This window comes from Ipomoea nil, unplaced genomic scaffold, assembly GCF_001879475.1.
Source record: "Ipomoea nil cultivar Tokyo-kokei standard unplaced genomic scaffold, Asagao_1.1 scaffold1421, whole genome shotgun sequence".
In the NCBI taxonomy this organism is placed as follows: Eukaryota; Viridiplantae; Streptophyta; class Magnoliopsida; order Solanales; family Convolvulaceae; genus Ipomoea; species Ipomoea nil.
In genome coordinates, this window is record NW_017617849.1 from 4,031,695 (window position 1) to 4,048,113 (window position 16,419).

General features: G+C 34.6%; 2 protein-coding genes across 2 annotated transcripts; both read left to right on the top strand.

Moving 5' to 3' along the window:
* The first annotated feature begins 61 nt into the window (after positions 1 to 61).
* LOC109188055 (GTP-binding protein TypA/BipA homolog) lies at positions 62 to 8,419 on the top strand. Its single transcript, XM_019338550.1, has 19 exons — positions 62 to 406; positions 1,671 to 1,745; positions 1,918 to 2,068; positions 2,652 to 2,720; positions 2,861 to 3,033; positions 3,778 to 3,915; positions 4,331 to 4,456; positions 4,694 to 4,792; positions 5,022 to 5,142; positions 5,283 to 5,346; positions 6,236 to 6,290; positions 6,375 to 6,499; positions 6,750 to 6,823; positions 6,982 to 7,031; positions 7,182 to 7,268; positions 7,388 to 7,438; positions 7,534 to 7,617; positions 7,894 to 7,944; positions 8,073 to 8,419. Exons 1-19 carry the CDS (start codon positions 62 to 64, stop codon positions 8,154 to 8,156), a joined length of 2,022 nt encoding a protein of 673 aa, XP_019194095.1. The 3' UTR covers positions 8,157 to 8,419.
* Positions 8,420 to 8,553: 134 nt separating this feature from the next.
* LOC109188144 (acyl-coenzyme A oxidase 3, peroxisomal-like) lies at positions 8,554 to 9,396 on the top strand. Its single transcript, XM_019338689.1, has 2 exons — positions 8,554 to 9,135; positions 9,301 to 9,396. Coding segments are annotated over exons 1-2 (480 nt in total). The 5' UTR covers positions 8,554 to 8,656; the 3' UTR covers positions 9,302 to 9,396.
* Positions 9,397 to 16,419: the final 7,023 nt, after the last annotated feature.

The following is a 16,419-nucleotide window of genomic DNA, read 5'->3' on the forward strand; positions in this document are numbered from 1 at the left end:
GGAGCAAGTGGGTTAAGAGCCTATAAAGGCAGAAGAGCTGCCATTTTTGTGCTAGGTGGAAATGGCCGGTCCGTTGCTCCGTTCCCTCTGGTCTACTTCCAGAAGATCTGGTTCTGTCTCCTCCACCTCTTCCCCTTATCTCAAGCTCCACAGCTATGCACGCGCCGCCGGTTTTGGTCGCGCCTTCTCTACCTCCACAGCCACTGCCCCAGCCCCCGCGGCTGCACCTGGTGGCGCGGTGGATCCGGGACTACTTAGGAACGTGGCCGTCATAGCTCATGTCGATCACGGCAAGACCACTCTCATGGATCGGCTCCTACGCCAGTGCGGCGCTGACATCCCGCACGAGCGCGCACTTGATTCCAACAGCCTCGAGCGCGAGCGTGGCATCACTATTGCTTCCAAGGTCTATCTCTTCTATTCCAAGATGTAATTTTTATTTATTTTTACTTTAAAATTTTTGCTCTAGAATATATTGCTATTTGATGAACAAGAGCATAGGGATTATGCTATTCTTTTTCACCTCAGTATCTGCATAGTTTTTTATTTTTAGATATATCAAAATTTATACCAATGAAGTTGAATACACAAATTAACAAATTACTAAATACTATAATTTTATCCATCTGGGAAATTTTTTCTCTGGGAGGATAAGAGAGATCAAATGAAGTTTCCTATGACCATTAACCACTCGCTATTCCAGCTGAATCTCTTTCTTTCCTCATAAGTATTCTCTATTTTTTTTTTTACCAATTCCTTTAATGCATTCCACTAAAATTTTGAAAATTTCATTTTCTGTTGGTTGTGTTTCTTATTAGTTTCTTAAACTCATTTTATTCTTAAATACTGGACCTATCTTCCTAGTTCTACTGGCAATGATGATAAAAAGGCCGGTCTTACAGCTGCTGCTGTGTGCTTGGTAGTAGTGTGATGATTTGTTCAAGGAGGTACCTGCTGAGCCAGTTTTGTAAAGTGTACTTGTAGTAATGATTTCCTATATCTCTTTGGGTAAATTAACCCATATAATTTATTTGGATATCTCTGATTCCACTACCATGCCAATGGGTGCTCACATTTTCACTAAAATTTTGAAAATTTCATTTTCTGTTGGTTGTGTTTCTTATTAGTTTCTTAAACTCTGGCATTTTATTTTTAAATACTGGACCTATCTTCCTATTTCTACTGGCAATGATGATAAAAAGGCCAGACTTACAGCTGCTGCTGTGTGCTTGGTAGTAGTGTGATGATTTGTTCAAGGAGGTATACCTGCTGAGCCAGTTTTGTAAAGTGTACTTGTAGTAATGATTTCCTACGTCTCTTTGGGTAAATTAAACCCATATAATTTATTTGGGTATCTCTGATTCCACTACCACTCCAATGGGTGCTCACATTTTTGTTATCCACTTTATCCTCAAGTGAGAACATGTAATTTAACCTTTTAACCTATGTATGTGTTCAACGTATGTGGTTATCCACTTTATCCTGAAGTGAGAATATGTAATTTAACCTTTTTACCAATGAATGTGTTCAACATATGTGCTGACTATATACTGGCAGAGAATCTAGAATTCTAGAAGTGAGTGTGTGTATAAGGACACACAAATATATCAAAAAATGTGTGTTTATATTGTTATCAACATATTGTTTCATATGTTTTTGATTGCTGGCAGGTTACATCCCTGTCATGGAAAGAAAATGAGCTGAACATGGTTGACACTCCTGGACATGCTGACTTTGGTGGTGAAGTATGCACTGATTTCCCATGTGAAAATTCCATGCACCACAAGTTTTTCTTGCCTAATTTAGGAGACTTAATAGTCCTTAAAGGATAATATTCTTTAAAGACCCGTATTATGGAATTCAGCAGATTGACAAAATTGAAACCATTTTTTTCCTTCAAATTTTTCTTCGGTACAGGTTGAGCGTGTAGTTGGCATGGTTGAGGGAGCAATTCTAGTTGTTGATGCAGGTGAAGGACCACTTGCACAGACAAAATTTGTTCTTGCCAAGGCATTGAAATATGGCTTACGCCCTATTCTTCTTCTAAACAAAGTAGACAAGCCTGCAGGTATCTATGTTTAATGTTTTATACATTAGTTTTCATTATATTTGCATGTTGTGGTATCCTTTTTTATTTTAATTTTTTTAAACTTCTCTTGAGGTCTTAATATTTAACATGGATCCTGCAAATATGTTGGTTTTTTCTTGTTAATATGGATGGACAACCATATCATATGTAATTTGACAATATACTTCATATACATTGTAAAATGCCCATTTGGTTTTGACTGAAACCATCTTTAGCATAAAATGATGATGAATTAAACCTAGAAAAATCAGATGCACAATTCATACAAGCCAAAACTGATTCAGATTCAGCATATGTGATGCTGAGCTTTATTGAGTCTTCCAAAACATGTCTAGAGTTCAGTGTAACAAGAGGATAAATAGCACCAGCTGAGATCAGTTAATAACTGTAATGCTGACCCTTGCATAACTTTTTTAATTCAAATTTAGACTACAAATTTTGGGCTCAAATTCCATGGATAAAGGCATAATTCACATAAAAAAAATGATTATTGTTACTGCCAGGAGTTCTTGTGTTGTATCTCTGTGATCTGATGTTATGTGCTTTAATAATTTTTATGCAGTTAGTGAAGAGAGATGCAGTGAAGTTGAGAGTCTTGTCTTTGATCTTTTTGCGAACCTTGGAGCTTCAGGTTATTTGGCATGATATCTCATGCTCTTATATCCTTGAGTTTAATCCTTCTATCTGTTAAAAGCATTTTATATTAGAGCTGCTGTTGTCATCTGATTATTCAAAAAGTTGTTTGCTTAATTGTTTTCCCCTTTTTTTCAGAGGAGCAGTTAGATTTCCCTGTTCTTTATGCTTCTGCAAAGGAAGGATGGGCTTCGTCTGCCTATACAAAAAGTCCTCCAAACAATGCCAAAGATATGTCTGAATTGCTAGATGCAATCATAAGACATGTTCCTCCGCCAAGTGCCAGTCTGGATGCACCTTTTCAGATGTTGGTTGGTACCCTAATAGTCAACAACCCAATGCCTGCAAAACACATGCTATCTTCTTATTTGCATCCATATCTGCAACTTTGTAGAAATAAGTCAGATGGTTACTTTTAATACTTGCATCAGTTCATTTCCTTTGGCATAGTTTGATGTGCATTACCATATAGAAAAGAAATTCTTATTTCTGGTTTTGGGAATAAGTATATTTTTTGCTTTGGAAATTGGAAACTTGAAACCATTGCAAAAGTGTTGATAACAGTGTTATGGCAGTGAAAAATTAGTCAAGTTTCTAGCATCTTAAAATTCTTAGTAAGGTTTCTTGATTCTACATTTGGCAAAAAAAGTCATGTTCTGTAATTACATCAGATCCTAATCTACAACTAACTTTTAAAGTGGTCCATTCTGTTAGTTGTATGTCGGAAATTTGTAGAAATAGCATAAATCTAGCATATGATTATATTGTCATTGAAATAAAGATGAGTACTTCTTAGTGTGTTAGTTCCATTGGGGATTTTTTTTGCCCATAAAAGGTGATAAAATTAACCTCATATCCTATCTTTTTGTAAGGGAATAAAGCTACTATGAGCCTATGAGTATCCTCTCTCATCTTTTGATTACTTAGTCTCATACTCTTGTTATATGTATATATGTATATATATAAATGATAATTTTGTTGGTTTCTTACCCATCTTGTCCTCTGTTTTGATAAATTTTTAAAAATATGATGCATAATAGATTCTTACCTTTCAGGTTTCCATGATGGAGAAAGACCCTTATGTTGGGCGAACATTGACTGGACGTGTATCTTCTGGAGTTGTTCGTGTTGGGGATAAAGTACATGGGCTTCGTAATACAGACTCAGGGGTTGTCAAGATTGAAGAAGGAAAGGTAATTTCTCTCAGATTTCCTTTATGACTTTCAAAGTTGATATCCATTTTCATTATGGTATTAGATTTTAGCTTTTCCCTTGGCATTATCTTATCTGAAGGAATTCTTGATCTCAGATAAAAATGCTAGGTGGAGTCAATTTTCACTAGAATCAGGTCCCCCCCCCCCACTCCCCCACCCACACACAAACACAAACATACACCTTTTTCTCTTCTAAGTTTATGAAATTGGGTTGCCTTAGCCCTTAGCCCTGGAATCTGAAAATGACTTAGTCTGAGGACTGTAACGCTGGGGTTAGATCCACAGGTGTTAGATATGATAAATGGAACCAAAACCAATGTTACTTATTGTAAATTTATAGTTAACATTTAATTACAGGAATTCCTGATTCATGAAATTATAATATCACGTTTAGGTCACAAAGTTGATCAAAAAGAAAGGTATGAGTGCAGTTTCAGTTGATTGTGCTGGTGCTGGTGACATAATATCAATGGCAGGGTTGACAACTCCAGCAATTGGGCACACAGTTGCAAATGTTGAGGTGCTTAGAATCTTTTTACTCTGGTATTACTGTGTTCGAATAGTTTCTTGATCATGTATATTCTTGTATTTTTATATCTAAGCATAAACTATATATGAATATAATAAGATAGTTTTATATATCTTATGAAATCTGAGGAGCCTGCTGTTGTTCATGTTGGGCAGTTTATGTAGGCGCATTCCAGAAAGATTGATGTCCTACATAGCTTTTAAATTAACTTCTCATAAAATCTTATAGGTTTTGACTGCTCTGCCCACCGTTGATCTAGATCCCCCTACAATTTCCATGACTTTTGGTGTCAATGATTCTCCATTGGCTGGTCGTGATGGAATTCATGTAAGTAATGCTATCTTTGTTATCATATGGACTAAACTTTGGTCTAGCTTTGTTCAAGTGTGAATTCAAAGGTTGCATCAATTTGGTTTTAATCAGTGAAGTGTTTTGATTTATTGAGACCTTTAATGTTTCCCCCTTTGGAGAAGAGAGGGGTGGGGTATCTTTCTGCAAAGGAGAAAGGGAAAATGAATCTTTTCCTGTTTGTCTGATAATTTTGAATTTCCTGCAGTTGACTGGAGGAAAAATTGGTGATAGGCTAATGGCTGAAGCAGAAACAAATCTTGCCATAAATGTTCTTCCCAGTAATTCAGATTCATATGAAGTTCAAGGGAGGGGTGAACTTCAATTAGGTGAGCTCTTTTCTCATCTCACAATTACGAATAGGGCATACAGTAATATTTTATCTACAACAGTCTCCTTCTATCACACTACTTTTCTCAGTAATTCTGTATATTCATTTTTTACTTAATTTTTTTCTGGTTGAAATTAGGCATCTTAATCGAGAACATGAGGCGTGAAGGTTTTGAGCTGTCTGTCTCTCCACCCAAAGTCATGTGAGTTCTTTGCTGACATTGCTAGTTTGGTGGAGTGATGTTAATTCTACAATTGGGTAATATAGTTGTACTTATCAGCCGAAAACACTAACACAGTGGAAAAGAAAATGCCATATTGTCAGTGGTACTAATGTTAGGATCAAACATTTACCACTACGTCAAAAGCTATAGTTAGTAGCGAAGGTGCAACTTTATTTCCTTATACCGCTACATTTTCGAGAGGTAAGGTGCTGGGCTTGGCCCTTTAGCCCTCCACCCAACAATCCCCTAGCCACCGGGTGTTGGACTTGGCCCTTCACCGGCTTCCGCCCAACAGCTAATTTATAAATGACACAAACCAACACAAGACTTAGTGTGCAAATACTCTTTACGAGTTAAAATCTCCCCAGCTTAGGTTGGAATACACCTAAACCCATGAAAGACCTACCATGAAAACTTAGGGGGGAAAAACAATGATGATTCTTGAAACTCAAAGTTTTACAAAGTACAGAAAACCTAGGGATTTGTCTCCAACACATTTTATGTTCAAAACTCCGATTTAGGCCTTTAAATAAAGGAAATAAGAGATACTTTAAGCAATTACAATTTAGTCTCTAAAACTAACTGTTGTATGAAATATTGCCCAAATAAACATGGCACTTGAAAATCTTTGTGTTTTCTTCTTTCCCAAGCTTAATGCCATGGTACATATGAATAAACAATAGCAATACATTGTATATTAATAAGTATTTGTTCAATATCATTTGGCAGGGAGAGACCCAACTTGTGAATGCTTTAAATTTGCTTAACCTTTACAAGCATGTTTCTCCTTGTTTTTCAAAAGATTTGGGTTCAGTTTCTTTATGACAAGTGTTTATTTGGAGCTTTTCTAAAATTCCTTCATGGATAGGTACAAATTTGAGAATGGTCGAAAGCTTGAGCCTATTGAAGAAGTAACCATTGAGGTGTGTGATTTAATTGAGTACTCATTTGTTTGTCTTCCTCTTTTATCTAATACTGTTATTAAGGTATCATTTTCTTTATTACAGGTTGATGATGAGCATGTTGGTTTTGTTATGGAAACACTCTCTCACAGACGAGCTGAAGTAACTGACATGGGCCCTGTCCCTGGCAATGTTGGTAGGACTAGAATGTGTTTGACTTGTCCTTCAAGGTATATTCTGTTTTCTTATTGCACTTGCCTCCTCCCAACCCCTTCCCCTCCAAACAAAAAAGAACAATTTTATCATTATATGTCATAGATAATTGAGTTTTTGCTACAAAATTTGTTTCTCTTAAAATTCATTTGATAGTTTTGTATTTTAATTTTGCTTTTTCTGCATTAACCAAACTGTAACCCTTCTGTTTTCGTACTTAATATAACTACATTTATCCTTATATGTTACTTTGCTTGCCTAATGCAGAGGATTAGTTGGTTACCGAAGTGTGTTCAGTAGTGACACCCGTGGCACAGGATTTATGCACCGTGCTTTTCTTAGTAAATTTTCTCCTCATCTCTTTTCAATTCTTCTCATTAATTTAAATTACTTGCTTCTTTATTTGTCACTTGCGTTTGCCTACTAATCGTTACTAAATGCATGCTTGGCCTGTTCCTTATAGTGAAACTCTGCTTATCTTAGCCTTTTTTTTTCCCAGATTATGAGAAGCATCGTGGTCCTCTTGGAAATGTCAGGAAAGGCGTGTTGGTATGTTACCTTGCAAATTTCTATTCTCTTTCCTTGTATATTCCCCTCAAAACAGAACACCTTTTTATGTTCCATCATAATACCTTTCAACAGTAAAAGAAATATTTATATGATGTGTCTGATTTTATTGGTTGGAACTTGATTTAACAGATATCTATGGGCTTTGGAACAATCACAGCTCATGCATTGATGAGTCTGGAAGCTCGGGGTGTCCTCTTTGTCACTCCCGGGATGGATGTAAGTCATGTGAATTGTTCTTTTCCTTGTGGTCTCGTGCAATTATTGATTGCTTTGGAAAAAAGTTATACAGTGCCATTAAAATGGTTTTCTTTTGCCGTTTCTTTGGCAATGTGCAGGCATATGATGGCATGATTGTTGGAGAACATTCACGAGACAGTGATCTTGATGTAAGATGCGTTTTTTTTTTTTTTTTTAAGATGTGTTCTTCATTTTGTCTATTAAGGTGTATCATGCATTACGCCTGGATGACTGCACGTTTCAGGTTAACCCAGTAAGGACAAAGGAACTTACCAATGTACGGGCCGCTTCCAAGGATGACAATGTGAAGCTCTCTCCTCCTCGATTGGTATGTACCTTTTTACTCCGTTTCTCCATTATATATATGTCTGCTTCTTTTTATACGTTAACCAAAACTTCCAATTCTATCAAATGTTCATCCGGAGATTTTTATTTTTTACCACTCCAAAAATCACCGACAAATCAACATCTATATTCACACAATTACACCACATTTTGTAGACAAGGTGTTACACTAAAATAGTGCACTTTGGCATGTTAAGAAGTGAATTCTCCGTGTTTACGGGTGATTCATAATTTATTGACTAGCTGAAACCTCATACAGATGACTCTCGAGGAAGCAATAGGATACGTTGCATCAGATGAGCTTATTGAGGTATGCATGCTGGTTTCAAACATAATCAATGATCACAAGAACAACTCATTCTTAGCTATAGAGTGATAGCAAGCCGGAATATAATATTGTCTGGTTTCTTAATGCGGGATTAATGTTTTGTTGAACAGGTTACACCGAAAGCGATTAGGCTAAGAAAGAGATACTTGGATGTCAACAAGCGCAAAACTATGAGGAACAAACCCAAGGAGTGAAGCCTCTAAAATCTCGAGATATGTTGTCTAAGGAACATACAATTTTGTAAGGTTTTTTAGTAACACTATAATTGAGTGGTTATTGGAGTACTATTGCATGGTTAATTTATGAAATTGTTAACTCCATATACCCTATAGGTGCTTCCATATTTTTATACATACATAAAATTTGTTGTATATACTCTTTTAACACCATTGAAGAGAGAGATGGCCATACTACTGTACCATGTGGTAGAATCAATAAAAGAAACTGAATTATTCAATTGTTGTGGCTAGCTTACCGTCATTATTTGAGGATGTATATTGAATAAATTGAAATATAAAAGTCTTGTATAAGTTCAATCGGGAAGTTATGGCAAAAATCAAACTTACTGTATTATACAATTATTTTGCTTGTTCTCCGTATCTCCTCGTGAAATGACCCTGTACGTACATTTACCCTATTGAATATACAATCTTGTCTCACTTTTATCTTCGTTCGATCATCATCGTTATTATCAATGGAGAGAGCGAGTTTCAGAACCAACGTCCTAACCAGACACCTCCTCAATCAACAAAACCCAAATCTCGACGATGATGATGTCCTACTCCAATCCTCGCCGTGCATCAGCTACACGCCGGCGGAGGCATCCGAACCGGCGGCGCGTTTCGACGTGTTCGAGATGCGGAAGTTGATGGACGGACACAATTTGCAGGAGAGGGACTGGCTGTATGGGGTGATGATACAGAGCAAGGTGTTCAACCCTAGATCAATGGGCGGTAGAGTGCATGTCGGGGCGGATTATAACCAGGCAATGGAACAGCAGAGGGAGATGACGATGAGGAGAATTGAGTACCTGTCGGATTGTGGGGTGTTTCGAGGATGGCTGACGGAGAATGATCAGGCGGAAGCTGAGTTGAGGAAGGTTGCTCTTTGTGAAGTTATTGCCATTTTTGACTTCTCATTGGCTATCAAGATTGGTGTTCAAGTCTTTCTCTGGTAAGCTTAGCTTCAATTCTTCACTCATTCTTTTACTTCAATTCTTACTGCTCATCTGCAAAAATATATCTTATATATTTGTGATGATCTGATGGAAAATTTGGTTGTGTGTTGTGCAAATTAAGGAACATATTTTAGTATATGCTTAATTTGTTTATGTTACAGAGCATGTCGGAGATGTAAATCATCTCCTCTCAAGCTCCTACACTATCGCGAGACCCGATCTTCTTCTCAAACTTTACCCCTATGACAAACCATTGTCTGTGAGATGATTTAGATTATAGACAACTAGGTTTGTAAGTATCGCACTTTTATTTATAAGTAGTACAATATTTATCATTAGTAACGACATCTAAGTGTGTAAATATCACAATTTCAGTTATCAGTAGTACAATATTTATCATTAGTAACAATTAATTTTATCTTAAATAGTATCACAATTTCACATATAAGTATTAAAATACATATCATAAGTAAGGATTTATCTTTAATTCAAATTAGTATTAAATTTTATACAATAAGTATTACTACTTCTTTTAGAAGTAACATTTCACATATAAGTATTAAAATAATTACATTAGAATTACACTTTGTAGGTATCACAATTTTAGTTATAAGTATTACAATATTTATCATTAGTAACAATTATTTTGCCCTAAATAGTATCACAATTTTACATATAAATATTACAATATCTATTATAAGTAACAATTGATTTATTTTAAATTGGTATTAAATTTTATGTAATAAGTATTATATATATCATAAGTAACAAGTAATTAATTATCTTAGATTTGATCCATCTCACACAAATCGAAATATTTCAGGGTACCAAACCTACAGAAAGTATGACATATTAAGCACTAGCTACTAATTTATTTATAATAAACTAATCTTGGCATGACCATGGATAATTAACTAAAAACAATTAAGTAGGCAATTTTAAAAAGCAAGACAAACAAATTAGGAAATGCAAATAGTTAATAATGAGATTGCCAACTAGCATGTAGTGTGATGGTATTCTGGTTGCTTGTCCAAATGGATGGTTATAGGTTCAAACTTTGGTGGTGAGGGCTAAAAATGTTTTGAGAAAGTATAGAACAAATACTATCTTATAAAGAATCACGAGTATTTCAAAAAAAAAAAGTTAATAATGAGATTTTGAGGGTAAAGTGTTTACTCATATAGTACAAATTAATTCTACCAGAGGTCCCTTGTCTTTGGCGACAATTCCAAATTTAGTTACAGACTATTGTTTTTGCCATTTAACATCCCTAGACTATTATTTTTTGGACACTTTTAATTATTCTCATCACTTTTCCTATTTTTAGTAAGGGCATTTTTGTCTCTTCATATTTTTCTTTTATTAATTTTTCGGTTTCAATCGATTTAATTGGTTTATAACTTTAGGTAACCTCTGATATTTTAGTAATAATATTTTTCAACCAGTTTTTAGTAATATCCTAAACCAGTTGAAATCATAAAAATAACAAAAGAAAAATATAAAGAGACAAAAATGCCCTTACTAAAAATAGAAAAAGTTATGAGAAAAACTAAAAGTGTCTAAAAAAAATAGTCTAGGGATATTAAATGGCAAAAATGATATTCTGAAACTAAATTTGAAATTATCACCAAAGACAATGGACCTCCGGTGAAATTAACTCCATCTAGTGCTAAACTAAAGTAAATAATAATAATAATAATAATAATAATAATAATAATAATAATAATAATAATATTATTATTATTATTATTATTATTATTATTATTATTATTATTATTATTATTTTAACTAAAATGTAAGGAAAAATATTATTTTAGTTTAGGTGGGACGATCAAATGATCAATCCTATATATTTGGTGAGGTGATAAAAAGCGGACGCAATTGTGTTTGTTCTCCGCACGCATCTCCTCGGAAAATGACCCTGCACGTTTACTTTAAAAAAAAAAAATTATTGCAAGGAGAGAATTAAAAGAAAAATAAATTGTAATTTCATGGAAAGTGAATAAGATGAGAATAAAATAAGAATTTAAATTTATTGTTTGGTAAATAATACAATAAGTACTAAAATTTTTAATTATAGTGGTTTGGTATATATGAAAATTGAGAGGAGATAAATATAAATAGTATAAAGATCAAAATGCTAGTGTAATTGCAATTCTTAAGAACATAATAACAGATGTAAAATTAATATGGAGGACAATTTTTTTTAGATTTAAGGCTGCTCCATTCCTAAAGTTGAAGATCAAATCATTGACTTTTGGTTAAGGATGGGTGAGTTCCTTCCATTTAACCACACCCCCAAGTTATTATGGAGGACAATTTGATCCTCATACTCTAAATTTTTTTTACATGTATTATGAAATTGCAATTCTTAGGGGAGGTAAATTTACAATTCCTCATATTTAAGGAATTGTAATTTTATAGATTTGCAATTCATTCCCATCAAGTAGGAAAAGATTGAATTACAATTCTGTAATAGATTTTTTGCTTACTAGGAGTCTAGGACTAACAAATTCCTCTCTACCAAACACTCCATTACTATATAAAGATGCATACTGAGTAAATCATTTTATGTAATTTTAGTCCATAGTACACCAAAATAGGATAAGTCACTTTAAATTATTTCACCTATTTAATTCTATGTTACTAAGTCAACCATCTATTAATTCCTACACTATTTTTTAAATTGAATATGCAATATCGTCTGACTTCATCTTCGATCATCATCATCCGCCGAAGCATCCGCTTGCTTTTTCTCAAACCTTTTAACAAATCTTGTCTTCTTTATCAAAAAAAACAAAACAAATCTTGTCTTCATCGTTCTCATCAATGGAGAGAGTCAAATTCAGAACCAATGTCATAACCAGACACCTCAACCAAGAAAACCCAAATCTCGACGATGATGTCCTACTCCAATCCTGGCCGTGCATCAGCTACACGGCGGCGGAGGCATCCGAACCGGCGGCGTGTTTCGACGTATTCGAGATGCGGAAGTTGATGGACGGACACAACTTGCAGGAGAGGGACTGGCTCTATGGGGTGATGATACAGAGCGAGGTGTTCAACCCAAGATCAAGAGGCGGTAGAGTGCATGTATGGGCGGATTATAACCAGTCGATGGAGCAGCAGAGGGAGATGACGATGAGGAGAATAGGGTACCTCTTGGATTGTGGGGCGTTTCGGGGATGGCTGACTGAGAGTGGGGCGGGTGCTGAGTTGAGGAGGGTTGCTCTTTGGGAAGTTATCGCCATTTTTGACCATTCGTTGTCTATCAAACTTGCCGTTCATTTCTTTCTCTGGTATGTTTCTTCATTATATAGTCTTCTATTTTTTGGTGTCAATTTACATTTTGTCTTGGTCTTTTATAGAAATTTATATTGAAATGTGTACCTAGAGTTCGAAATTTCTTGGCAAAATTCTTCTTACTGTTCGATTAATGTTGTTCATTATTCTGTTCCAATTGTCATCCATAATACGCTACAACGTAACTTTTTGGAGCTTACTACTTTCTGGTATATTTTGACTATCCGATCAGTTGGACTTTTATGTCGAATATTATTGTCCAGTCAAGGTTAATCCTTCCACTTTTTTACCCTTCAACATCCTGATCTTCAACTCTTCGAATTTCAAGTCTTTTACTCTTCGGTCTTCAAATCTTGAACTCTTCGACCTTAAGGTTTCGGACAACAACTTTTCGAAAATGATTTTTCAAAGATTACTATTCCCAACCTTTCAAGACTTAATTATCCTAATGTTTACTTTACGGATTGAGTTTACTTTCCAGTGAGTAAAGTTGGTTTCTAAAGTTGACCCTTCAGATTTACTTTGAAAATTTCTAAATCTATAAAGTAAAAATTTTGAGATCTAAATTTCCTAACTTTGTTTGGCATCATCAAAATTTTATATTTCAATCTTATGCTCTCTAGATAAAACTCGCATTGTGACCCTAGCATGCAAATTACTACAAATAGATAAACCAATTCACCTAGGTACTTCATAGCTAATTATCTCAAAACTAAGAAGGTGAATAGACAACCCCCATATGGTCAAATTTGAACCTTATAGTTATTAAGCTAATTATTCAACCAACTAGATACTTAACTCTATTTTCTAGATGTAAATAAAGTATGAGTGGTTGATTATATGACTTTTGGCCCGTTTGGTCGTTCACGGAATAAATTTGGAGGGAATAGAATGCTATTATTGTGATTATTATTATCAACAAAATATGATCGGAGTGTTCAACATGAGATCTAGCACTATACGTTGTCTTCCTCGGCGATCAAACGCCTCCAGGGATCATTGTGGAGGTCCAACGAAGTGACCGGCATGGTCAGATTGGTTATCGGCCTCTGGTTGCGATATCGGATGGACTACGACCTTCTTCGTCCTTGGAGTCTTTGTCGGCGACGAAATCTGTGCAAGGGCAATCGGAGGGGGGTCGAGGGGTCGCGGTTGAGCGGCGAACAGTTCCCCCCAATAAGATTGAGGATCGCCGGTGTCTAGAATTAGCGGAGTCAGCTCTACCATCGGTAGGGTTCCGCCTTGCTACAACGGCTGTCTCGACGGCGGGCGATTGCGAGACAGTTTCGTCCATGGCGGTTCCGGTGGTTGCACAGGCCGGCGATGGGTCTTCTTGTTCCCCCATTACCTTTGTTGGGACCCAGCGAAGTGATCGCCATGGTCGGATTGAAGCTTGAGGGCTATTTGAGAAGACGGGTGATCGGACGATCGCGGAGCAAAATTGCGATCGTGCCCTAGTCTCCTCTATGGCGGCTCCGACGCACATATAAGAATATACCTATTACTGGAATCTGTATTCCCCTTGCAAACAAAGGAATATGTCTATTACTGAAAACACTATTCCATTCTAGGCCTATTCCGCGAATTAAACGTGCCATTTAAGTCACGAGTAAAGGCGACAGGAAGGAGATTCAAATACCAACTCAAACAACTTAAAGTTGGGCTCCTCAAAATTCTAAAGTAGAGTCATAAGGTTGGAGTAAGGTGTTGGTTGGTAGACTGGGGACTGAGAGATTCTAAGATGGGGTGGTGGGGCTAGGAATAGGATTGGAAGAAGATAAGTTACTGAAGCGCAACGGGATTAGTCTGCACGCAACACAAGGATTGGAAGTATGGGTACGGTATAAATTAAATATCATCCATGCATTAATTAGTTGGTTTGGAAGTATGGGGATCAATATCAATATCATCCATGCATTAGTTGATTGGAATCCTATGACGTCGCCATTCAATGCACCAATCATACCCCCGCATTGATTTTTCTTTTGGTACGTTTTAACTACTTTTAATAGATTCATTTCTTCAAATGTTCAAAACTCAAAATAATACTTGAAAAAGGAACTAATTCGTTATGCTTTTTAGCTCTTTATTAGGAAAAATATATTTTTAAGTAATAATTCAGTGGGTCTCATATTGTCAAGTAGCTTGTAGCTCAATAACACGACTCTTTCAAATAAGAGGTCACATGTTATAGTTATATATTAGATAGTGTCGCAATAGAGCATCTCCCATAGAAGTTTCTGATGATTTTTTTTTTTCTTTGATAGAGAGTGTGTGTGACTTGGGAGAGAGAGAATGTAAGAAAGAGAAAAAAAAAAAAATTTTAAGGAATGATATTTTGTGAATCCATAGAAGAAGAAAAACAAAAAACAATGTCGCGCATCTAGTGTGTTGTGCGCACAAGCTGTGCCAATTAGGGGACATGGATTTCATGCGCCCGATTTTTTTTTTTTTTTCCTTCTTTTTCTTTCTCCTCTCCATCTGATGTGGACCGACAAAAAATATGGAAAAATCTTATTTGTTGAGGATGCTTAAAAAGTCAATAATAGAAGATAAAGGCTATGTTTGGCAAACCTAGCTGAAAGCTGAAAAGCTATAAGTTATAAGCTAAAAATTGAAGAGCTGTTAAGTAAACTTTTTGATAAACTGATAAATGTAAAAAGACTAAAAAAGACGTTTTCATAAAATTTAAATGATGTGATTATTATATTATTTTTATATTATTAAATATATGAGATATATTTAATTTATAAAATAGTTTTTGTTTTTATAATATATATTAAATTAAAATAAAAGAAAAAAAGTTATTAATTGGTAAAGGTAGAGAATGTTACCGAGTATTTATTTATGAATGGACGATTGGAGTTAGAACTTTAAAGGAGTTGCTAGGGGTGAAGAGTTACGAGAGGAGGATGAATAAAAATATAAGAAAAGAGAAAATGTCAAAATGATTTTAATTGGGAAGAGTAAAAAATATTATTTATTTAAAATAATAAGGATAAAGATAGAAAAAATCAGGAAGCTCCTAGTTTATTTTTGAAACACTACCTAAAGTAACTTTTTAAAATTAATTTTTATCTTAAGTTACTAATTTATTTTGGAAACATTACTAAATAAAACTTATAACTTATTAGTAATTTAAAATAAGTTATAAGCTCCTAAATAAGTTTTGTCAAATAGAACAAAAGGTTAGGAGGTAATGTGTAACGATGTTGATCAATATGAGCCTAATGAAGAACTTTGTAGGAGACAAGAAAAGTTTTATTATTATTATTATTATTATTATTATTATTATTATTATTATTATTATTATTATTATTATTATTGAGATTGGGATCGAGGATGAAGATGACACCCCTGACCCTCACCTTGACCCCAAATATTGAATATAATCTTGGCACATTTCCCCAAATATATGTTATTATATTATATATAATGATATTTGTGCAAGAGTTTGACAAATTTGAGGATTTTACTAATGTATAATGTTTTTATGTATTTTGTATTACATGTTTAATTGTTTTGATTAGATATCTAATATTGTGCCAAAGCACTTGAGATTAGGGAGGTAAAGAAATCGAATCGTCAAATATCTTACTATTCGATTCGAATTGAATTATATATTCAAATATTTGTATTCGTATTCGTTTAATATTCGAATCTTAAATTGGATTCGTATTCGATTCGACCAGTTTATTCAAATATATTCGATTCCACTCAAATATTCGAATTCGAAATGCATAACTTAATTTTTTTACAAAATTTTATAATAAATTAAGATAAAATGTAATAAAATTTATATTTAAATAACATAAAATATTCGAATACTATTCCAATTGTTTATATTAGTATTCAAAAAAAATTTCCGAAAAAAGTATTCGAATTCGAATCACGGATTGAATTTTTTTTTATATAATTTGTTTACAACTCTACTTGAGATATTGAGATAATGAGATATTTAATTTTTTTTTGTTCTC